We start from the raw sequence: 26056 nt of genomic DNA on the forward strand, positions 1-26056 counted from the left end.
AATAATGTGATAAAATGCATTTGCGTTTTTTGTATATTTTTGTTCTATTTTTTTAAGCTCTGCTGTTCTCTGCTAACTGTCTTTTCGGATTTTTTGGGGAAGCTCCAAGAAGTAACTTTGTGTTTTTCTCCATTTGTGACGCGTCTCACTGTAACAGCGTGCAGACAAACTCCATAACCTCTCAAATATTAATGATGTTATTCACCCATTCAGTGCCGGGGCGGGGGTGACGCGTTTCGCAATAGTTTGCCTGGAAACATAAAACCGTTCGGTAAACAAACAAACAAAGAAATGAACACAATTTTGGCGGCTTTGTGTCAACGAACAAAATCTAAAGCAGAGCCTCTCGAGTTTGAAATAAATCAAATCCGTGTAATTGTAAGCGATCGTTCCTTGTATCCAATTTAAAGAACTTGTTTTTACAAACTCGTTGGCGGATTCGCGCGTTTCACTGGGCATTTTTCATTGTTGTTTTTTTTTTGGAGTGAAACGATGTTTGTTTGGCTCCGCTTTATTTATTTTGTGGAAGAATAACCAGAAGTACATAGTTACAGTTATATAACCGTTATGACTCAAGAAGGACCAATCAGAGTCTACAGGGGGCAGATATTTATTTTGACTTATTGAGGGGGGTGGTAGATAAGTGAAACAGCCTCCCAGCAGAAGTGGTAGAGGGTGATACAGTGAGGGTATTAAACATGCATGGGATAGACGTACGGCTCCTGAATCTAAGACGAGACCAACGACTGATTAAGGTTCGAGTCCCGGTACTGGGAGTATCCGGCATTTTGCCCAATGTGCCAGATAGGCAGTCCGATCGGGTCTATAACCCCTGGATAGGGGAACAATTACCTCCTATGTTGGTCCAAACTCCTCTAACAGGGGCAGTCCAACTCAGGCCAGCCTGCTATGGTAGGTGGGAGCACGGGGGGGGGGGGTCATGCAACGTCACATTACGTGGCCCCACGGTCGCAGTGCGGTACCTGTGCAAGCAATAGGCATGTATTTCCATGTACATGGGGGGGGGGCAGGTGCCAGGGGGCCACGTGGCTTTGTTTGCCCCCCGAGTGGAAAGGTGTCAGCCGTCGCCTGGTCCTCCAGTTGTTTGGAGTAAAGGCGGGGGGGGGGGCAACTTTAAAAATAGTTAAAAATTATGGAATAACTTTTATAAATCAGCCTCATATCAGCAGCCAGCGACTGGGAACGGACGTTTCTCTTTAACATAAAAAAAGTTATATTTTGGGTCAGAGGATAAATTGTATTATTTTGCCGCTCCTCAAAGTGAACTTTTCCTACCGACAACAGCCCTTTGTTTTGACATCAAAAAGCTCAATAAACGTTAAAATCCCATGATCCGAAACGGTCAACAAACCACAAGCGGACTTTCTTTTTTTTTTTATGAAATCCCGGATTATAATTCAAATCTTTCATCAGACAAAATAACCAAACTTTTTCAGTTTCTATGGCAACAACCTATCAGTGCCTGCCTTGGTGTCACATGACAATTAAGCATTCCCTGGAAAAAAATACCAATCGTGTAAAACTCAGCCTGCGGTGGGGCGCCGGTAGAATATCCGTTACAATAACGCGGCCGGGCGATTCTTACATTCCTCCGACTAATCCCGGAATACGAGCGCAAATACTAACAAAATAACTCAATTCCAATCCTCAATGACACTGGCAGAAAAACAACCAAACGAGACGTTTTCACCCAATTTCCGTTAGTATGTTCACGAGAAAGCATCTTTTCCGTAAACCCGGCGGCGACGCGCAGACTGCAATTTACCAACATTTCAATATTTCCCAAAAAAGAAAGCAAAACGTGAAAATCCAAAATAGATCTCGCTGATTAAAAAAATACATTCATTATATATATAAACACACACAATATATATATACATATACACACACATCATATATATACATATACACACACATCATATATACATATACACACACACATACATACATATCCATCATATATAACATACACATACATGCAACATATGTAACACACACTATGTCATGTATGTATGTATATATATATATATATATATATATATATATATATATACACACACACGATATTATATATACATACACACATATCTACATACAGCAGATATAACGTACATACAATGCATCATATATATATATATATATACACACATCACACATACAGCACATGTAACCATGTACATACAACATATACATATATATATATGAATAACATACAGCAGATATAACTGTTACATACAATGCATCATATATATATATATATCACACATACAGCACATGTAACCATGTACATATAAATAACATACAGCAGATATAACATACAATGCATTATATATATATCACACATACAGCACATGTAACCATATACATATAAATAACATACAGCAGATATAACTTACATACAATGCATTATATATATTAGTATAAGTATAAAAAGGATTTGTTGCGCGTTACATCGTGCCGTCTCCCAGCTGCCGATTAATTAAAATGTTTCGATGTTCTGTGGAAAGAATGTTACTCTATAGAGCGCTAAACGCAGCGATACAAACGATACAAAGTAACGGCGGTCCGCGGAACCCACCTTACTTCCTTCCTTCCTTCCTTCCTTGAAGACAGGTGGAGGAGTTCGGTGCCTCTCAGCTGGGCGTCCCAGCCAAGGAGGTAGTAGTAGATCTCAGCCTCGGCTCCCAGCCTGGCAGGAAAGAAACCTCCCAGCTCCTGAAGTGTGTGATCCATTCACACAGTCCGGCCCCTTTAACCCCTTCCTACCCGCTCCCTCTTCGTATTAACCACGTAGTGACATTATAAAGCTGAAGATTATTATTATTATTTCATTAGACGGGGAGGTACAGAATATCCCGGTAATGTATGTTAAGGTGACCCCGTTACCGTGGCGATGTGTCACCCTGATGCGGGTGTTTTTCTCAAATATGATGCGCCGGGAGATTGTATTACAATAAATTGTAATAGAAAAAAACATAAAGCTTGCTGTTGTTCTATTGTTCAGCTCTGAGATCCATCAAAGACACAATCAACCGCTTCTGCTGGGAGGCTGCTCCACTTATCCACCACCCTCTCAATTAAATAAAGCTTTCTTACATTACAGCTAAGTCTCTGATCTTCTAGTTATGCCTTCTTCTGTGAAACCTAGAATTTGCCAGCAGATCGCCCCTAGTCAGACCCCCGTCTAGTTGCCCATGCATGTTTAAATCCCCTCACTGTATTACCCTGTACCACCTCTGCTGGGAGGCTGCTCCACTTATCTACCACGCTCTCAGAAAAGCATCAGCAAGCATCACAGCAAGCAGAAGCACCCAGCCCCTGATTTACACATCAATTATTGATATGAAATAATATTAAACAGTAATTCATTAACGACAATTATTTAAATATTTACCCAAAAGGATCAGATTCCAAATAAAATAAACAGCACCTGCCTTCTCTCCGTAACTCACCAATAATTCACTTTCTTCTTTGCATTTCCGCCGGGGTCTCTTCATCGCCCGTCGCGGCTTCTCAGAGATAACTTCATTTGGACGGATTTGATCTTTTTTTTGCTCCTTACAGTCAAACATTTCATTTAATTAAGCGCATTTTTGTTAAATAAAAATTTCTTAATCCTGGCAAAACCCTCCATTAAAATCCCCCAATAACCGACCAATCAGGGACCTCCCGAGAGACGCACCAGCTACGAAATTCATATTAAGAAAGGGAGACTCCAACCGCCATGACAGCTGCGCGGTCGCTTTAAATTTTCACGGTGTCCCACTTGCAAAATGTATGGGGGTATTCTGCGGAATACCCCAAATGCATTTGCCCCTTCCCTTGCCCCCTGGCACAGTTTGGCCCTGCAAGTGATATACCCACCTCTAGTCAGCTCCAGCGCTGGCTCTGTGAATACTAGGATCCCCGACGCGCATGCTTGAAAAATGCTCCAAAATATTTCAATGGGAGCACTTTCCAGCCACTGATTTAGCCACTGATTGGCTGCTGGAAACAGCCAATCAGTGGCAGGGAATGTTAACTAAGAGGAGGGCAGATGCAGCAACAGGGCTGCAGCTTCTAGTCCAAGTAAGGAAGAAAGCATATTAAAGTCCTCACAGAGGGTCAGGTGGGGGGGGGGTCGAAGACACTTAACAGTCCCTTTAATGTAACGTCAGACTTCACGGACCCCGATCGCGCCCCGCCACCCTCACCGAGCGAGCCGTCTTCATTATGAAATATTTCCGTATGAATAAAGGAGATGGAAATCACGCTGATTTGTTTGAATTAACGAGCTTTGTGTATGCGCAAGAATGATCAATATCCCCATTCCGTGATCCCGTGAGAGATCTGCCCAGCGCCGCGTCTCCTGCCGACCCCTTTCTCATTAGAGAGACGTCCGTTGGCGCGCTTTAATTGCATATTTATCCAATTAAGTTGTTTAAAGTGCCTGCATTATGCTAATTTCCATACTTTTTAATACCAATTCTAAACTTTGTTCTTGGTGACAAAAAAACACAATCGGGGGGCAGCCAAATTTGGCAATTATTGTCAAATATGATTTTTTCCCCAGATTTATAATTAACGGCTAGAATTTAAAGAGATCGTTCCATCGTCTCTCTTGAATAAACTTCTCTCTCCGCTGAGTCTTACATCACTTACAAGACTCGGAAATGTCCCTGATAAGCAACAAGCTAAGAAAGGGGACGTTGGCCCCCCAAATAAGTGTAAATATAATATAGAAATAAAGTAAAAAATTAAAAAAACAATATTCTTTGATTTTGGATTTTCTACAGAAGCTGCCGGCAGATCGGCCCCCGTCGGCCCCTGTCTAGTCTGCCCGTTTCTCCTGCTGTAAAGACTCAAACCTTAATCAGTTGTTGGGAGGTTAGGATTCCGCATACCTCGTTCCTCATCTTGTATTGAGTAAATTGTCATGTTGTTCCTGTTTTGGGAGAAACATAACAATTTAGCCAATATGTGGTCTTCTATGCGGACATCTTCCAGTGGATGTGATATGGAAAGAATGCTCGAGCGCCCAACTCAATTCTCTTCATTTTAAGAAAGTTCAGCAAAAAGTAACATTCTTCTCTTAAAGCTGCGAAAATATTCATTCTTATTTGGTCACGCACAGGGGGGTCCAAATACTAGACTTGTGAAATGGGCCAAATTCTGACAAATTGTTTGGTTTATTTTTGGCCCATTCGGTTTGGCTGAAAATTCGGGAGCATTTTTCATACAGGAAGGAAATTCATTGCCCAGCGCTTACATTCACTCTCACTCATTCTCTCACACTCACTCATTCTCGTTCACTCTCTCATGCTGTCTTCCGCATCTTCTTCTTTATTTTCACCATCTTCTTCTATCTCTTATCTTCTTTCTTCTATCTGCACGGCATACAGCTAGGGGATGGGGAAAGGAGCAAATGCTTACGGGGGGATTCTGCAGAGCCCCCCCACCATGAAGATGTAAAGAGACCACACGGCTATTATATGCAAAAAAGAGTATAAGATGGCTGGAGTGTCCCTTTAAGTGAATTCTTAGCTGTCAATATGATGCCACCTACAATCCCCAGCTTCTTCACCAGTTACCCCATTTAGTTAATGGCCCCTAATAAATCCTACGGAACCAACTGCATGGAAAGAGTTATTCAAATGATTAAACCAACACTAACAGCTTCTGTTTCCTTATCTGCTGCGGTCAATAAGAAGTTAACTGATCTCCGTCGGTTCCTTGAGACTTTTTTTTTCCAATTTCGCAGGAAATACAATCGATATTAAAAGAAAAAAAGAGCCTTGAAACGAGGATTTGTTTTCATCTTTATTTGATAACATTAGTAGTTAACGCCAACAGTCGCTTTAAATAGTGTCTAGAACAGTGATGTCGAGAGTTCATTAGACCTGAAGTTCCAGAGCAGAGGTGGACATCTTTTGTGTTATCTTCAAAAAATAAAGCTGATGTCTTAGGATGTACAGGTGGAAATTAAATAAGACGACCAAGTCCTTTTTGCTCTTCAACCCGAATCAACCTCATTTTTGTAATTAAGCCAAATGGCCACGCTTAATTAATTCTGATTCCTTTGTTTCTTCTGGATGGAAGCCCCCATTATCCTAACCTAGAGGACAAAGACTAGAGTGGAGGTCCCTCCATTATCCTAACCTAGAGGACAAAGACTAGAGTGGAGGTCCCTCCATTATCCTAACCTAGAGGACAAAGACTAGAGTGAAGATCCCTCCATTATCCTAACCTAGAGGACAAAGACTAGAGTGGAGGCCCCCATTATCCTAACCTAGAGGACAAAGACTAGAGTGAAGATCCCTCCATTATCCTAACTTACAGGAGAAAGACTTGAGTGGAGGTCCCTCCATTATCCTAACCTAGAGGAGAAATACTAGAGTGAAGATCCCTCCATTATCCTAACCTAAAGGAGAAAGACTAGAGTGGAGGTCCCTCCATTATCCTAACCTAGAGGACAAAGACTAGAGTGGAGGTCCCTCCATTACCCTAACTTACACTTGAGTGGAGGTCCATCCATTATCCTAACCTAGAGGGCAAAGACTAGATAGATATATTTTTTCATGTTAAGAAATCTCTTTGTGAGCGTTCCAGCTGTCTAGTCCTATTTCCTTGAAGTATTATTAGCGACAAGGAAAATAACCATTTCCCGTGTTACCCGAGGACACGTTCCGGACAAAGCTAAAGTTTTTGTTATGTTTTCCCTCATTAGTTCCTCTTTGTAATTCAGAAACTTAAATGATTTGTTTATCTGTACCGTCTTCACCTTATCATTGCGAAATCAGGTCTAGGAGAAGCTCGCCAGGGTTTATAATACAATTAGAGAGTTCAAATGTAGACCTGTCTTGCAGGGCCGGACTGGTAATGACACTTTAAGGCGGCGGGCTCCTGATGATATCAGTGCGGCCGATGGCTGGATATGCGCGACCGCATGCTATGTTTTTAAGCTCACATAGCATGCGCTTGGGTATATCCAGCCGCACAACACAGTCGCCCATCAGCCCACTGGGCTTTTTACCTTGGTCTTTCTCGCCCTCCTCACCCTTTTCAAATTGAAAGGACAAAGATTCCGACATATAATGTCCAATGTCAACTGCAGACATGTATTGACTTGATGATGTCAAAGTCCTGTCTACAATAAATAACCCAATCACTTCCACCGTTATCTCATTGTGTCTCCCTTAACTCTATAAGTGACCCTTTGTGTCCCACAGTAATTGCATCCAGTAATCCACGAGCCATCTCATAACGTCCATGGTTTCCTAATTAAATGAAGCCGTCGGGTTGTCAGTGAAAGTGTAGGGTGCGATGGCTTTGTCTGGATTTGGAGATAGATTGGTAACTGGATCTAGGATTAGCGGAACCTTGAAAATCACATTGAGAATTTCATCATTTGGACATCTTACCTTCGGAGCTTAATTGTCTCAGTGTCGGGTTAGCGTGTGTGAGAGTGTTTTAACGTTCTCCCAATTCATACACTAATCCCTGGTATCAGACCATAGATCAGAGGGACAGGTGGAAGGTTCAGCATTCTGTTCTTACACGGTAACACAATGATCTGGAATACCCGAAACGTTTATGAGTAACACCTGGAATATCGGTTATATCTCTCGTACGCTCTACTGATAATATGGGAGCGTTAAGGACAGTGTGATCAATCCCAAAGCAGGGAGATCTTTAAGTTCCCCATGTTCCCAGGCCAAGTTGCTTTACACATATCTAAATTAACTCTTCAGAACTCAAGATTCTGAACAACGTCCATCCCTTGATTGGCCAAGCGTGCCGGCATAGGCTTGAGCACCAGACCTGTCTCAGTCCAACTCATCAAGTGTGAAGGAACCTTACATCGTGGGCTTGCCCAGCTTATGTTCAACCAGACGTTTCACCCACCTCTACCTTGGGTTATGGGAGAGTTTCATGTCCTCCCATATTATAGGAGGTTCTCCGCATTCACTTAAAGCTCATTCCTCGTTCAGATCCCGATCTCAACGGTTTTGCGTGTAACTCTAGGCTGTAACGTAGACATTCCATTTGACTTGAAATTCTCGACTATGGACTTTGGCTCCTGGCACTGGAAATATAATTTTTGTCCAAGATTTCTAATTACAATGGAACGGATTAAATATTAACTCTCAGCTATTGTGTCTGAGTCAAGTTTTGATAAAATCACTATCAGGTTCCTTTTAAGAAAGTGCTAAACTGCTTAAAATACAATTACCCATCCCGACCACCGGACATCCCCCCCCATTACCCCCACCAACACACACATTTTCTCCGAAACTCTGTAAGTGTGACATTGAGACATCACGTATAATACACGACAAGCTTTATACACGCTACTGTTACACTATATTCAGCCAATACTAACAATGCCTAAACAAGCTAAATAAGCTTAGGAAAACAAAGGAGAAAAAAACACAGAAAATTGAATTTAGCAGAAAAAAAATCCTAAATTAGCTTTTTATTATAATAAAATTAATTAAATTTTAAAGTTTTTGTTTCCAAACATAAACGTTTATTTATTTTGTTTTAATGCAGTTTAGGTTTCTTTAGTCTTTTTTTTATTTTTAAAGGATATAAAATGATAATTATGTTATTTAAACATTCGGAAGTAAATAATCAGATTAAATCTAATCCAAGCTTTTATTTGTTTTATATCCGGCATTGTATACGATTGACCTGTCTTTTTTTTAAAAATACTTATATTATCTACTGTATCTAGATCATATTTCTTGATGTTTTAATTCCTGGCCCGTTTGTGGCCCTCCAGGACTGGTGTTGTGTCTCTCCTTATTTCATACATCAACAAGTATTTGAAAAGTGAAAATTCTATGAAGTCTCCATTACCATGTTTGATATATATATATTTTTGCTCTAGCATTTATCACGCAGGTGTTATCACTATAAATATTACAACTCAAAACAAGAATCTCTTATTTCAAACATGGTTTATAGTTTTAAAAACATGAAAATAAAAGCATTAGGTAAAAAATATTTTTAATTCGACTCCAAAGAATGTATAATTTCTACAAATAATTTGTGTACAACACTGCCACCAACAGCTCAAACAAGGAACTGCACATTGAAATTATAGAAATATATTTTGTTCCATCTATCTGTCTATTTATCTGTCTATCATTTATCTTTTTATTAGTTTTGCTATACAGGTGATTACAAAACAATTACAGGTGTTATTACTTATACATATATAAGTGGAGCTTTTTGTCATATAAATGGTAACCATGGACTTGGGGTTTTCTGATAAATTTTCTCGAACCTCACAAATGACATAACGGGCTGAGTCGTTACACGTTTGTCTTATTTCGGTAGACCCCCGACTTTAAGACTTGTTGTTAAACGTATAAACTGGGAGATCATTCTCTGGAGACGGACTATGGGATCGGTGGTTGTCGTCTGCTGCCACAGGATCTTTCTGGCCAGGTTTATTGGTCATCATTATACATGGTGAAGTCAGGGCAAGAAGGTGAACGCAAAATCGTCCCTGGGACTTTAAATCAAAAAATCACACAAAGGTAAGTATGAGGGGTGGTTGGGCACTGGCCCATCTGACCTTTGACCAGAAGGCCCTGAGGACCAGTTGGTCAATTCAGGCATGGTTTTAGGTATTCATATAACGGAACACAGCATATTCTCTTGGGTCCACAATTGTAACAATTATTGATATGTCCACCTACCTTGATCATGTAAATGATACCAGAACAACTTCGCTTCTCCACAGATTAAAAGACTTTGAGTGTTTTTGGGTGGGGGGTTGATTTACATAATGAAAACGTAAAATAAAATATACAGGATGTACAGTTTAAGGTTCTTTGGAAGATAGAAATTCCTTATGAGCATCATGGATGAAAAGAAACCAGTTCAGTTCCAGTGACGCTCCGGTCATGTTGATCCTTGTCCTCAATGTCCCACTTCTCCTTGAAGGTGTTTTCCAAAATAAAAGGAATTGACCTTATCAGGCTTTTCTTGAAGTCGCGTCCGATGAAGACGTAAAGGATTGGGTTGAGGCAGCTGTTGAAGAAAGCGAGGCAACAGAAGACGTGGAACACTATGAAGTCGTAAGCGATGTCCACCTTAACGTCCATCAACTCTACCAGAGGCCAAAAATGGAATGGAAACCAAGAACAGAAGAAGCCGAGTACAATGGCGGTGATAACTCGGAAAGGTCGATTCGACCCAGAGAGGCTTCTGCTCTGTCGCAAGCGAACAACGATGAGCGAATAGCAAACTACGATGATGGTGAACGGAATGACGAACATGGTCACGAATTGAGTGATAACCATAGCCTTATAGTTCAACCCATTCGTATGTTCATCAGCAAACACCGGCAAGCAGTGGTTAACGCTTTGAAAGGGATCGGGGTGAACATCGTAGAAAGAAAGGTATGGACAACTAAGGGAAAAACACAAAATCCAGGTTACTATGGAGACGTTCCGCGCTAATCTGGGCGTGCGGTGATTTTTGGACCAAACGGGACACATTACAGAGGTGCAACGGTCAATACTGATGATGAGCAAAAACGAGATGCTGACGAAGATATTTAGGTAAAGAACAGTAAATATGACCTTGCACATTATCTGACCAAAGGGCCAGTGTCCGTCCATGGCCCACTCGGTTATCTGGAGCGGAAAGAACATATCGAAGACGAAGTCGGTCACTCCAAGGTTCAGGAACCATATTGTGGTCACCATCCTCTTCATCTTGAACCCAGCGATCCAGATGACCAGGCCATTACCAATAATCCCCGTGACGAACGTTATGCTGTAGCATATTATAGTCATTATCTTCACGAAACGGAAAGTGCCTTCACCCAAAACATCGTGACGGTGGTCCTCCGGTGAGTCTTCGCTCGTAGCGTTGATGAGGAAGTCTGCATAAATGTCGTTTATATCCATTTCGTCAGCAACTCTGCCATATGCAAAAAAAAAAACACAAACATGGTTCAAAAAAATATGAAAATTATTAAAGTAAAAGGTTGTGAGGTTGTAGAGTTTGTCTTGGCATTCTAGGATAGTTGGCAGTTATGTCACTTCAGAAGGGTTAATAAAATGATAGGGGTCTCACAACAATCGAAGACCGCTCTGCTAACCAAAATCCCCTCTCTTTTGGCCGTAATATTTAGCACTGTTCTAGAATATGCTTTAGTAAGTAACAAACAATTACTGAGAGGGGTGGTGGATAAGTGGAACAGACTTCCAGCAGAAGTGGTAGAGGATAATACAGTGGGGGGAATTAAACATGTATGGGGGGGGATAAGACACATTCGCTCCCATCTAGTCTGCATGTTGTTCAAACCCTGATCAGTTGTCGTTCTCGTCTTACATTCAGAAGCCATATGCCTATCCATGTTCCCTCACTGCATTAACCTCTACCACCTCTGCTGAGAGGCTGTTCCATTTATCCACCATTCTCTCAGTAAAGTACAATTTCCTCATGCTACAGTTTTAAAGGAGTGAAGGTGGTGGTTAATGAATTATGGTTTTTATATTTCTTACCATTAGGTAAATAAGTAAACAGGGTAATAAAAAGTCAGATGTTTTAAGCAGCAGTTAGCTTCTTTATATATCAAACAAATCGAACAAAATGATCCGACAAAATGATCACTGATTACATATTTGCTTAAAAATATCTACAATTATCCCGAATCTCATCACGATTACCATGCAGCTCCATCAACAGGTAGTCAACTCCTTAACGTGAATATTATTATTATTATTGACATAAAAGTCTAACCCTTTAAGTACCTGAATGAGAGCCCTTGGAAATGAAGTGGTTAAAACCAAGATTCGCTTTCATTTCAGAACCAAAGCGCTCCGTACCTGATCCACCCCGTAGGTCCTGTCTTGTGCCGATGCTCCTGGGAAGTGCCGTCTAACTCTGCGGGACGAGAGCCCTTCTTGTGAATCGTTCTAATGGTTAATCTTCATGATTGTGAAATGTGATTTCCCAACGACTTTAACCAAACGTGGATGTGACGGTCACTTTCAGACAGCAGTTACTGAGATAAGAGTGTATCTGATGCCTTCACACGCGGTTTCATGTGTAGCTAGTTTAACCATCTGTGTTCACGACCTCCATCACAAACCCTGCTAGAAAGAACTGCCCCGCCATAGAAGAATGCATATTAGAGTATCGCATCCTCAACTACTTCAGTCCAGTCACACCTACTCAAGTCTCTGAGGTCCTCTCATCCTCCCACCTCACCGTCTGTCCCCTTGACCCAGCACTTTCGCATCTCCTACCATCCCTCTCTAGTGTCCTTACTCCAAACCTAATCAACATCTTTAATCCTTCCTTTTCCTCTGGTGTATTTCCATCCTCATTCAACCTTCCCTCGATCCCACATCCCCATCAAACTAATCAATTAGCTAATTTCCCAACAAGGTCATTATATTTGTTGAAATTCCCTGGTGTTATTTACTTTAGACCACAACAGGTCTCAAAAGTACATTATTAGGCAGAGGCCATATGTGTGAAACACGCCATGGATGGAGTAGCTTCCCAAATTTTCTCCCCAATTAAGTCTCTACTTAAATCATGGCATCATGACTCGAGGAAACCATGGTTAATAGACCTGGGCATTCGGATTCTCACTCTTAAGCTTTCTCACACAGGAGAAGAAATGCTTCCCTTTCCCTGCAAATCCATCTTCCTTACTCTGGTCTCTCGGAGTACTTCAGCAAAAGGGAGCAGCCATGTGAACACTCCCTTCCCATTCCTCCAATCCAGGGGAGAGGGTATGTCTGGAGGCTCCACCCCCTTGTAAAAGTGCTGTGGGAGGCCTGATTAACAGAGCTGATGCTAGAGCAAAGGAGACAGGCACACGGAAGTGGTTGGCGGAGATGGTTGGGAGACATTAAGGGAGAGCTTGAGACAGAGTGAATACGAGTATAACAGTGTTTGAGAGAATGTGAGAGGGCATGAGAGAGCATGAGATAGCAAGAGAGAGAATGAAGGCGAATGATAATACATTTTGTTCCAAATAGAGAAGGTAGGAAGACGGTAAGAGAAAGAGCTTGAGAGAAAGGGTGAACACGAGTATGTGGGAGAGAATGAGTGAGAGAGCATGAGAGAGTGAATGAGGGTGAGTAACAACAAATTTTGTTTCCGAATGGAAAAAGCCCTCCGAATTTTGTCCAGAAGGGCAGGTAATAAAAATAAATTGTTTTTGGTCCTTTTGTACAAATCTATTGGTTAATGTTTGGTGTATGTAAAATATCGTAAACAGCCCCTTAAGATTTTCATCGTCCCTGAACAGGCTGTGATATGCGAAAGAACCAACACTTCCAATATAAGGTTCATATCTTTATTTTAACTTTTTTTTTTTTTTTAACTTATTTTCCATGTCGATTCATTATCAGGAAATCGATACAGATGATTAAGTACAAGAAAGATACAGAAAGCAGTAAAACAAACTGAAGGGAAAACAAAGTCTCATTTTTCTTTATATATTCTGACATATTCTTATGTCTAAGATTACTGCTACGTTCATTCACAGCACAACGACGATGGACGACTGATATACGAAGCTGGAAACCGCATATCGGTCACAATGAATGGCGCAGATCATGTGTTATAATCCTCCAGTTCTGTCCCCATAGCTATCTGATCACATTGATTCTCAGAATTAAAGTTACATCTCTCCCGAAACGTGCTTTCCAGGAGAAACGGGATCGATCTTATCAAGCTCTTTTTGAAGTCGCGTCCGATGAAGACGTACAAGATGGGGTTGAGACAGCTGTTGAAATAAGCCAAGCAAATCGAAAGGTAATACACAATCAGATCAGTTTCCCAGCTGGTATCAAGGTCCGCAAAGTCTATCAGAGGGCAGAAATGGAAAGGAAACCAACAGCAGAAGAAGCAGAAGACAATAGAAATGATAACTTTGAATGGCCGATTGGACACAGACAGATTCCTGCTTCTTAGTCGAATGATAATGATGCCATAACAAACCAGGATGACGGAGAATGGAACGACGAACATGGACACAAGTCTGGTAAGGAGCATGGCCTTGTGAGAATCCAGGGAATACAGAGCAAAGCAGTAGGATTTATTTCTTTCAGATTCGACAATATCAAAAACAGCAAGGTATGGAGCGCTGAGGGTCAGACACAGGAGCCAACTAATTATTGAAACTATTATGGCTAATCTGGAGCTTCGGTGGTTTTTGGACCATACTGGGCACACGACGGAGACACAACGGTCAATACTGATGATCATCAAGAAGGAGGTACTGACAGTCATGTTTAGAAAAAGAACAGTGTTGATAACTTTACACATTATCCACCCAAAGGGCCAGTGCCCATCCATTGCCCATTGGGTTATAAGGAGAGGTAAGAATAGGTCAAACGTGAAGTCGGCGACTCCCAGATTCAAAAACCAGATCGTGTTGACCATCCTTTTCATCTTAAATCCAGCAATCCAGATGACCAACCCGTTTCCCACCACCCCCAAGACGAACGTTATACTGTAACCTATGATAGATATGATTTTAACCAACTCTACATAATAATTATAATATGGGTCTTCCGGCGCAGGGTCAGTAGTGGCATTGTCGATGTAGGAAAGGAAAGGATCATCTGTCGCCATCCGCTCTGCAACAAAAGAAAACAGTTACCTCAATGTAACAAAGTTTAAATGTAATCACACCATCGATATTAACATTATTTAGAATGTTAAAACTTTGATATTGGTTTAAGTTGAGCATGAAACCTCCTGGGTGTTGATGTAGAGAAGTCATAAGACCATTTTCAGAAGATGGCGGGATAAGCTGATGTGTCGGAATGATGGATCCTTTAAGTGTTGCCGTTTTATAGTTACTTGCTGCTTTCACTGTAACTTTGAGATCTTCCAGAATAAGGAACATCACAGCGTGACTGTATGATAGTATGACTGGGGGGGGGGACACCTGCTTGATCAAAAAGTAAATCTTTTACATCTACCATTTGTCCCTTTTTTTCAACAGTTTAATTTGCTTCCTATATATTTCCTCAGCTTCTCAGTTTATGTTTTTGAGGTTTCGCCAATCTGGCTTTATTTTATCACAGTTTGCTTCACACAGTGACCACGCATTCACACAGCAACTGCTCCTTTTAGTTGGGAGAAAAGTTCATGGGTGGTAGATGTTCACACACACAGCTTTTCACAATTTAGGCTCCCTCTATCTATAACCACATAAGACATATTCCAATTAAGCGGAACGGACTCTTGGCACCAAAGAGACAACACCTGCACAATGTTTTCAGCTCTTCTCTAACCTTCCTACAATGTCCTACATTAACATCAAACTCAACAGACGGCAAAACTACCCACACCTAGAGACACCCGTAGCTACATAGTTACCCCTTATCTCAAAGTCTGTCAACTGCCCACCATATTTCATTATTAGAAATACAATGTAGCAGCACTAACGCAACTTAGTATACCTGATCAAGGTTAATATCTCCACCCACGGAATGTCCATGTCCTTAGAATTCTTTTTCTGCATTCTGTTTACAAACAGTCTGTAAAGTTAAGCCAATCATATCTTACCAGCCTTATTGTTGGTCCTGAAATAAAGTGACCGTCTTCTCTCTGTCCAAGCAGTTTATTAACAACTTACTCTTTTAAGAAAGGACAAATAAAACTGTTGACATCACAGGAAGAGCAAATGGCTGGTTGATCGGAGAGATCGTCTTCGGAGATACTTTAATATCTTTAACTCAATATGGACATGATAAAGACGGAGCTATTAAAGTTCTCAGGGTAGAAAATGTATCAAGTGGGTTTAAGTACAAATTCAATGGAATCCAAGGAAAGACTCAACACACCCCAGATGGAGTGCAGCCAACATCATTCTTTCACTATTACTATTGGGATTTATCAAGACCCTCAACAGTGACTCTTATTTTTATCCTGGAGTATTGGCTGAACATTCCTAAAACGATTTTAAACAACTTATGAATTTTGATAAAGAAGAATAAGCTCATGGACCGACGCAGCACTTTGTCCTTGGACTTGAGCGATAGAATGAGAAGCCAGTGATGTATGAAAGTAGCCGGAGAAGGAACGCATATCCTCACAACGCATTGTCAAAGGCACTAAAAAGTCCAATACGGAGCAAATTGTAAGGGAGTAAAGACTCAATTAGACAAAGATCAGTTGGGTTAGATTTTAATGGTTCTGGTCAAGAAGCCTCTTATGAAGATATGTCATTTTTTGTGTTTCCAGCCCTAAAAGTAACATTTTGTTCTAATAAAACAGTCCCCACGTTTGGCATTGTATGAAATCCCTTGGGTTTCTGGTTTGATGTCCCGTGAACCTATCCCCAGGGCTTACCTCCTCATCAACGTCTACTTTATTTATTAAATATTATTCATTTATTTGAACCGTAGCGATAGGCTGTACAATATGAGCGAGAGCAGCTCTAATGTCTCATCGTACGTTACTTAAAGATCAGAGAAACTAAGTTGCTCGCGGCCAGAAAACTCCGATAAGGAAGAAGATTCTCACGCACCGACAGATAACGGTGACCACGAGAAACAAAAAATACTAAACCCAAAAATGGGCAGAGATGAATAACTCCAATATAATTTTTTATCTTTATTTTAACTTATATATATATACAGGTATTATTATCATTATCAGCCAGTTGATAACGGTTACAGACGATTACATACAAGATAGATACAGAACGGAGTACAAAAATAAACTGAAGCAAAAACAAAATCTTCATTTTCTTTATATATTCGTACATTTTCTTATGTCTAAGATTACTGCTACGTTCATTCACAGCACAACGACGATGGACGACTGATATACGAAGCTTATCGGTCACAATGAATGGCGCAGATCATGTGTTATAATCCTCCAGTTCTGTCCCCATAACCGTCTGATCACCTTGATTCTCAGAATTAAAGTTACATCTCTCCCGAAACGTGCTTTCCAGGAGAAACGGGATCGATCTTATCAAGCTCTTTTTGAAGTCGCGTCCGATGAAGACGTACAAGATGGGGTTGAGACAGCTGTTGAAATAAGCCAAGCAAATTGAAAGGTAATACACAATCAGATCAGTTTCCCAGCTGGTATCAAGGTCCGCAAAGTCTATCAGAGGGCAGAAATGGAAAGGAAACCAACAGCAGAAGAAGCAGAAGACAATAGAAATGATAACTTTGAATGGCCGATTGGACACAGACAGATTCCTGCTTCTTCTTAGTCGAATGATAATGATGCCATAACAAACCAGGATGACGGAGAATGGAACGACGAACATGGACACAAGTCTGGTAAGGAGCATGGCCTTGTGCCGTACGTTATACTTCTGATTATCCTGGGCATATACAGGAACGCAGTAGGATATATTTTCCCCAAATTCTTGTTCAACATCAAAAAAAGCAAGGTATGGAGAGCTGAGGGTCAGACACAGGAGCCAAATGATTTTTGAAACTATTATGGCTAATCTGGGGCTTCGGTGGTTTTTGGACCATACTGGGCACACGACGGAGACACAACGGTCAATACTGATGATCATCAAGAAGGAGGTACTGACAGTCATGTTTAGGAAAAGAACAGTGTTGATAACTTTACACATTATCCACCCAAAGGGCCAGTGCCCATCCATTGCCCATTCTGTTATAAGGAGAGGCAAGAGGAGGTTGAATGTGAAGTCGGCGACTCCCAGATTCAAAAACCAGATCGTGTTGACCATCCTTTTCATCTTAAATCCGGCGATCCAGATGACCAATCCGTTCCCCACCACCCCCAAGACGAACGTTATACTGTAACCTATGATAGATATGATTTTAACCAACTCTACATAATAATTATAATATGGGTCTTCCGGCGCAGGGTCAGTAGTGGCATTGTCAATGTAGGAAAGGAAAGGATCGTCTGTCGTCATCCGCTCTGCAACAAAAGAAAAAAGTTACCTCAATGTAACAAAGTTTAAATGTAATCACACCATCGATATTAACAGCATTTAGAATGTTAAAACTTTGATATTGGTTTAGGTTGAGCATGAAACCTCCTGGATGTTGATGTAGAGAAGTCATAAGACCATTGTCAGAAGATGGCGGGATAAGCTGATGTGTCGGAATGATGGATCCTTTAAGTGTTGCCGTTCCTAACAGTTTAAATACTAACTTTTATATCTTCAAGAATAAGGAACATCACAGTGTGGCAACGACTGAGGAAAACACCTGCACGATCGAACTGGTTGGACCTATAGTTAACATGCAGTGACAGTGGAGGGCATTGGGCTGGGACGTTGGGTTGGGCAGTTGATGGAATCTGGACCTCTTTTGAAAAGTTCTCCGATTTAGAACAATATCCCAAAGATCATTCTTATCAAAGTAAATCTTTACCAATCACCAGCCTCCCAGTTCATCAACAAAGTTTAATTATTTTATATATACTTTTAGGAATCTAAGACAAGAACAAGTTTAAGGTTGGAGTCTTTACAGCAGGAAACCTGGGCAAAGTTAACCGTTCATTTATTACATTTCTTAAAACAATTATTCCAATTTAATTTGAACGTAACATTTTACCACTATATGATATTATTAGAAATGCAATGTAGCAGCACTAAGGCCACTTGGTAAACCTGATCCACCCACGGAATGTCCATGCTCTTAGACTTCTTTTTCTGCGTTCTGTTTACAAACAGTTTGTAAATTTAAGCCAATCATATCTTACCTGCTTTATTGTTGGTCCTAAAATAAAGCGACCGTCTTCTCTCTGTCCAAGCAGTTTATTAACAACTTACTCTTTAAAAATGACAAATAAAACGGTTGACATCACAGGAAGAGCGAATGGCTGGTTGATCGGAGAGATCGTCTTCGGAGATACCGTAATATCTTTAACTCAATATGGCCATGATAAAGACGGAGCTACTAAAGTTCTCAGGGTAGAAAATGTATCAGGCTAATGTACAGTGGGTTTATAAACAAGGTTAATGGAATCCAGTGGAACACACAACACACCTCAGATGGAGTACAGCCAACATCGAGCTATTCTATTACTATTGGGATTCAACAAGATCCTCACAACTGGCACGTTCATGCTGGTTAGTATTGGAGTGTGGCTGGATTTAAAACAACTCATGGATGTTGATGAAGTAAAATTTAAGGGGGCACCACACTGTCCTTGCATGTAAGGGATAGAATGAGGAGCTAGTTGTGTACAAATGTAGCAGAAGAAGGATATAAGCTTAATTTAAGTGACAAGACATACTTCCACACAATACATTACTGAAGGCACTCATGGGTACAATGCCGAGCACAACCACTGAGATATTTAAACAAGGCTGTGACACACGAGCCCATACATTATCTCAGATCCACCTGGGGAATTAAACAGTCCCCACATTTGCCATTGTATGAAATTCCTTGGCTCTCTGGTTTCATGTCGTGTGTGCGTATCCGCAGGGCTTTCCTGATAATCAGCTTTTAGGGGAGTCCTACCAGTCATACAATAAGTATCACGGTAAATCCATTTGTAGTTTTATTTTATTTTCACACCTGATTTCATTTCTTTTATTCCGCATTAGGAATTTAGGGAAGTCAGCCAAAAAACGAATGCACATATTTATACAGTAGATTAAAAAAAACCATAAAAACACTGTCATGATAATATATATATATATATATTGGGTTGATACATATACATATATATATTCCTAAAAAAATGTATTGCGGTGTGAACAATAACTCAGGTTACTGAAAAAAATAACAAAAAAGTAAGGGTCATAAATCCAAACTTGAACAATGTCAGGAATAATACATTTCCAAAGGAAGGCTCTCCCTCTCTCTCTCTATATATATATATTATATTGTTTCCATATATATTTATATATCATTTACTAGGCAGAGTGTACTTTATATTTTATAGTATAGCTCTTTATATTGTATAGTGCAATAAAGGGGGTACAATAAGTGCAGACATATAACAAATACAGTGGACTACTATAGCTATAAATACATTAGGAAAAAAGGCCCCTGTGCCACAGATCTTACAGCCTAAGCTTTAAAATACACGCTCAGATTTGTATATGGATGATAAATAGGCTTTAATAACTTTAAAATGGCGGAACGGGCATAAAATGGCTGGGGCCAGTGGTGAGAATTTCGCGGTGCTTTTGCTCGACATCATCTACTTTTGTCAGACTTTTGTTTTCCGCGCAAGCAAATCACTAAACGCCTTGCGTTGTATTGAGAGTCTCGGCGTATGCTTCCGCGTCATCGTGACCTTTCTTCGACATACACGGCACAGCGTTGGCGTCATCAACCTCCCCAGTGTTTAGATCAATCTTTTCGCTCATGATAGTTTCCAGTTTTTCTGGTAACGACTTCAGGAAATTATCCTTAAACTCCTGGCAGAAGAAGACGTAGATGATTGGGTTGATGCAACTATTGACGTAGGCCAAGCAAATGGAAATTTCGGTCATTAGCATGTCTACTTTCCAGTGTTTGTAACCCAGCGGTACAAATGGCCAGACGATGTACGGAAACCAACAGATGAAGAAGCAGACCACTACCGCAGTGATGACCTTGAAAGGTCGAAGAGAACTTCTCGATCTTTTGCGTTTTTTCAGTTTGTAAACTATCAGGGCATTGCAAACTAGGATAATGAAGAAGGGACCAGCGAACATGAAGACGAGTCTAAAAACTAACATAGAACTGACACGTTTTCTTTCCAAAGAAAAAAATGTTGTCATATATCTCGGAAAACATTCTGTTAGATAGGAATCAAATGAATAAGCAGCTCTAAACCATATACTGACCACAAGAGACCCCAGCCAAAGAGCCCCGGAGATTATTTTGGCCAATCTGGGTGTCCTGTGAATTTTGGACCAAAGTGGCCAGAAGATGGACACGCAACGATCGATGCTGATGGTCGTCAGAAAAAAGATACTAGTAAGCATGTTGAAGAATAAGAAGCTTTCCGCAAGAACGCATAAAAATTTTGCGAAAAATGAGCCGTCTAGAACCAGCGCCCATTCTGCTATTCGGACAGTGAGCGCAATGTTACAGATGAAATCTGTTATGGCCAGGTTGAGGAACCACACGGAGCTGACGCTCTTCATCCGGAAGCCAGCAATCCAGATGACCAGGCCGTTCCCCGTTATCCCGACGAGGAAAGTCAAACTGTAGCAAACGATGCAGATTATTTGAACGGAGAAATATATGTAGAAAAATGATGAAAAGAAAACATAAAATGAATCATCGTTGTAGTTATAATCCCGAAGAGTCCAGTTATAGCTGTCATAATCGAATGGAGCTGGAGTTTCCATGATGGACGCTGCCCTACCAAAAAAAAAACCAAAATATCAAACTTTACCTTTTTGTTCTAGATCTATAATGACAAAACAAGTTTATATTTCATGGCAGCCATAGAAAATGTATTATATCGTGTTATTTCTAGCCATAAATATGGAGTTTGAAGTCAGCTTCATAACTGATCCTTCAATTTAACATACAGTATATATTCTTTAAATGTTTCCTGCAAAAACATATCTGTACACTGTATGTAAAGGGGCATCATTTATAACCCACCAGGAGAAATTCTCATTGGATGTTAGTATTCCTTTTATTGAATGTAAATCAAATTAAGACATTTTGCACAAATGGTGACTCTGGACAGGCCTCAGCGCACAAAGCAAGCCCCATAAAGGCACGGTGGGATGAGTTTGGGGTGGAGGAACTTGACCAGCTGCACAGAGCCCTGACCTCAACTCCATCGAACACCTTTGGGATAAACTGGAACAGAGATGGTGAGCCAGACGTCTCATCCAACATCAGCCCCTGACCTCACAGACGCTCTACTGGATGAATGGGCTAAAATTCCCACAAAAACTCCCCAAAATCTCGTGGAAATCCTTCCCAGAAGAGCGGAAGCTGTTATGGCTGCAAAGGGGAACCAACTACATTTTAATGTCTATGGACACTGTTGGTGTAATGGTCAAGTGTCCCAATACTTTTGTCCATATAGTGTATGTTTGTTGACCTTTATTTTCCAACCAAGTAGAAGTAATAATTGATTATTCCACCCCAGTACCCGAGCATAGACATTGATGGTGCACCCCATGTATTCCAAATAGAAAGAAACATGATACAAAGTCCTACCGTGATCTCTGGTAATCCACAGAGTCTTCTGCGCTTTTGTCTTTGTCTCTCCTTCGTAGATGAAGTCCTCTCTAGCAGGGTTGCTGGGACAGTAAATTTCTGTCGGATTATGCCTTTTTTTTGTTTATTTTGAACGGTGTTATCAGATAGTTGCTAATCTTAAAATGAAGTTTTCTCCTTCAGTATTCTTTTTTGGAACTATAATCTTATCACATAAATGTTCTTGATCTCAGATGACTTGTACCGAGATAAATTAACCGTTGTTTCTCTAAAGCCTTTTATTTATTTTAATGCTTTAAAGATTGATTTGCCAAATAATGGTGGAACTTAGGGACAAATGACATAAAATTGTTAAAAGAACAGTCAATTTATATATTTATATAAATTATATATAAAAGCTGAGCTTTTCATATTCATTGTGTCTCACCACTGTCCGTCCATCTGGTGAGCCAGTGAGCCGCTAAGTTTGTTGCTAAATTGATAAATTAAAATGGAGAAAAATATTTAAAAATATATAATTTTTTTCCCCTTCAATTTCACAAATAAAAGACAGTCCTAAACATGAAAACATGAGCATGATGCGTCAACTTAGCAAAACTCTAAGTAATATATATTTTTATTATATCTTTATGATATTGCAATACAATGTGTTCATTTACAGATTTAGTGGTAACTACAATTTAGATTTTTAAGTAAAATTGTTAACGTATTTGTAAAGTTATAAATCAATAAAACTACTCATCACATGAGTTTCAATCATTTTCAAAATAATTGAAAATCCATGTCAATATAAACAAAAGTATAACATAGATAAACTGCATTCTACTTTGGTTACTGTCCAACAGGCATTTAAGTGGAACAGCCTCCCAGCAGAAGTGGTAGAGGGTAATACAGTGAGGGTATTAAACATGCATGGGATCTAAGACGAGACCAGCGACTGATTAAGGTTTGAGTTTTTACAGCAGGAGAAACGGGAGACTAGACTTATCTGCCGGCAAAATATTTGTTAACCAAATAAAATATTAACAACTTCTATTCTCAAATCAATGCTTCGATCTTATAAGACACAAAGCAGCATTTGCGAAAATATAACCTGGCAAAAATACACTGTAATGAAAAAAATATTGCATTTGGGTAATGACAAAGGCCTTTACGCACAGGTTTTTTTTAGTAATTACATATTTTATCAGAATACCCCCAGATTTCTTTCATTGTGAAGCATTCCTGCTAAAATAAGTAAATAAGTCACAGGAATGTTACATAAAATGTAATATGCATTAGCTTGTCTTTGCAGAAGGTAACGTTAGTTCTTGTGACACACACAATCGGCCACCAGAGGGCACTGTTGACGTTCGTTTCTGTAGAACTCTACTAAATGAACAGTTTACTACATGATCCCACTTCTTGCCCCTGAGTCACACTACTTCCAAACAATAGATTAATTATTGTGCATTATATAGAGGCTTTGCTATTCTTAAAACAATCGAATACGTCTTGTTTAGTTTTCACAGGCACAAAATATGACCACTTTTTAACGGGTACCCAAGTAACTTGGCAATTAGTCCACAAGTTTATAGTCTGTGTAAGGTAGGCACAGCATAAGGCAAAGAGAAGGTGGTTGAATAACCCAGTCCGCCACGTGAAGGTGAAAGTAGAGAAAACTTTAAAATCAGAGTATGGTCCAATTATTTAGCAATGTATGGATCCGTGTCTGTTCTTAAGCAGCTTCCACATTACCTCCCTGCAAAGAACCTGCTGATATTCAAACAACATGAGATTCAGAAGATGACTTTGTTTTGCTCTTGAGGTCTGTCTGCATACTATCCTCGCTGAAGGCTTTCTCAAATATAGACTGGATCGAGGTCATCATTTTCTCCTTGAAATCTCGACCGATAAAGACGTAGAGGAAAGGGTTAACACAGCTGTTAAGGAAGGCCAGGCTGGAGGCGAGCGGGATGCCAACTTGTAGGACCGGATCCAAATACGTAACAGAGTGAGTTACAGCATACAATTCCAAAAAGGAGAATACATGATATGGAAACCAACAGAAAAAGAAGGAGATCAAGACAGCCAGAATAACCTTGTAAGGTTTAGTAGACGTGGTCATGCGATTTCTGTAGAGACGCGACGCAATCACGCTGTAGCAAGCGATTATAACAGTGAAAGGGATGAAAAAGCCAACGATGAACCTTGTAATCACTGTAGCCCTATGTCTTAGTCGAAACAGATCATTGAATTCATCATGGAACCTGTTGTAACACTCAACATTTCCATCTTCATATTGAGCTGTGTCTCTGAAGATGAAATATGTTAAACTGAAACATACTGCGAGAACCCAAACAATCAGGATAACGACATAAGCCAACCGAGGCGTCCTGTTGTTCTGAGCCCACACGGGAAACACCACGGAAATCCAGCGGTCTAGACTGATGACCGTAAGAATGAAGATACTTGCAAATAGGTTCAGGAAGGCAACCGCGCTGTTTAGTTTACACATGAAGGTGCCGAAGGGCCAGTGGAAGCCACTGGCTGTGTAGACGATGCTTAAGGGCAAGAAGAAAGTAAAGATAAAATCGGCAATGGCCAGGTTAAGGAACCACACCACGTTGACTGTTTTCTTCATCCGGAATCCAGCGATCCAGATAACCAGACCGTTTCCTGCTGTCCCCAGCAAGAAGGCCACCGTGTAGATACACAGAGTAAAAACATTAATACCGCCATGTATACCGCGATCTCCGTCTTCATAGTCATAATAACTATAGGTGCCGGTCGGGCTCGAGGTGGTTATGTTCTCCATTGCCCAGACCAAATCTGCCAGAGAGAGAAGAGAAATGGTTGAAAAAACACAAATTCCTCTTAAATGAAAAATACATATTTGTATATAACCCAAGTTATGTTTTTTGGGGGGTTTATGGAGTTCCATAGATAGGATTAGCACCATAACCACCAGATTAGCATCCATAACCACCAGATTAGCATCCATAACCACCAGATTAGCAGCCACTAGTTGCATTAATGTGTTTATCGGTCGTCCTCAATATGCAATCTTGTTGTGTAATACATGTTGCGTGTTGCATGGACACACATGTCGTTTATCTCTTCCCGCCTAGTTCCACTTCTAGGAGATGCAGAACGAAAACATAACACAATAGCAACACAGAACGAATATTGCTGTAAAAAAAATATATTTTTACTGTAATAATGGTATTTAGGTGCGCTAATGACCTAATCTTTATTTCATCCGCCATAAAAACGATACAGATGTATAGATAAAAAGACAGCTTCTCAATCACCTCTCAGTGTCCCATGCAAAATTATTGAAAAGGACCAATTTCTTAATATTTGATTGATGCATTATCTGCCTAGAAAGTGCGTAAATATCTACCTATCTATATATAATGTGTTGTATGTATGTATGTATACATTATATGTGATGTATTATGGTTATATATTATATGTATACTGTGTATATATATATATATATATATACATATAATTTATTTTAATATATTTATATATATATATATATATATATATATATATATATATATATATATATATATATATATATATATAAAGACAATGTAGCCTATGTTCCAGATTCAATTACTGGAGATAAATTTATCTCAGGTTTTAGGAAATACATTTTCTAATAAGTAGCAACATAAAAAATATGATTAAATAACAGATACATTTCACGTCGGGTAATAAAATATAACGAAACTACTAATACTGGTGATAATGACAATTCTATTATCACCACTTACTGTTTGTTGGGTAACGGCACCGTACTCTAAAGCCTCGTCACTCTCTGTATGGCATAATCCTTAGCTGCTCCCGTTATATATATATATAAATACACTCCCAAAGATGACATCACAGTTTGATTTCCTAAGCATTTTCAGGAACTACTGAGAAGTTAG

At 40.0% G+C, this 26056-nt stretch overlaps 5 protein-coding genes across 5 annotated transcripts; all 5 read right to left on the minus strand.

Moving 5' to 3' along the window:
- Positions 1 to 9872: 9872 nt before the first annotated feature.
- On the minus strand, positions 9873 to 10928 carry LOC149271735 (formyl peptide receptor-related sequence 4-like). The gene has a single exon (XM_089507161.1). The coding sequence runs from the start codon at positions 10926 to 10928 to the stop codon at positions 9873 to 9875; it is 1056 nt and encodes a 351-aa protein (XP_089363287.1).
- A 2671-nt stretch (positions 10929 to 13599) lies between these two features.
- On the minus strand, positions 13600 to 14622 carry LOC149271736 (chemerin-like receptor 1). The gene has a single exon (XM_089507149.1). It carries the CDS (start codon positions 14620 to 14622, stop codon positions 13600 to 13602), a length of 1023 nt encoding a protein of 340 aa, XP_089363275.1.
- Positions 14623 to 16864: 2242 nt separating this feature from the next.
- LOC149271737 (chemerin-like receptor 1) lies at positions 16865 to 17911 on the minus strand. Its single transcript, XM_089507150.1, has one exon. It carries the CDS (start codon positions 17909 to 17911, stop codon positions 16865 to 16867), a length of 1047 nt encoding a protein of 348 aa, XP_089363276.1.
- Positions 17912 to 20200: 2289 nt separating this feature from the next.
- LOC149271738 (formyl peptide receptor 2-like) lies at positions 20201 to 21301 on the minus strand. Its single transcript, XM_089507151.1, has one exon. The coding sequence runs from the start codon at positions 21299 to 21301 to the stop codon at positions 20201 to 20203; it is 1101 nt and encodes a 366-aa protein (XP_089363277.1).
- A 2594-nt stretch (positions 21302 to 23895) lies between these two features.
- LOC149271739 (chemerin-like receptor 1) lies at positions 23896 to 24930 on the minus strand. Its single transcript, XM_089507152.1, has one exon. It carries the CDS (start codon positions 24928 to 24930, stop codon positions 23896 to 23898), a length of 1035 nt encoding a protein of 344 aa, XP_089363278.1.
- Positions 24931 to 26056: the final 1126 nt, after the last annotated feature.

This window comes from Sceloporus occidentalis, unplaced genomic scaffold (assembly GCF_023333645.1).
Source record: "Sceloporus occidentalis isolate IW3139 unplaced genomic scaffold, rSceOcc1.0.p SCAF_465, whole genome shotgun sequence".
In the NCBI taxonomy this organism is placed as follows: domain Eukaryota; kingdom Metazoa; phylum Chordata; class Lepidosauria; order Squamata; family Phrynosomatidae; genus Sceloporus; species Sceloporus occidentalis.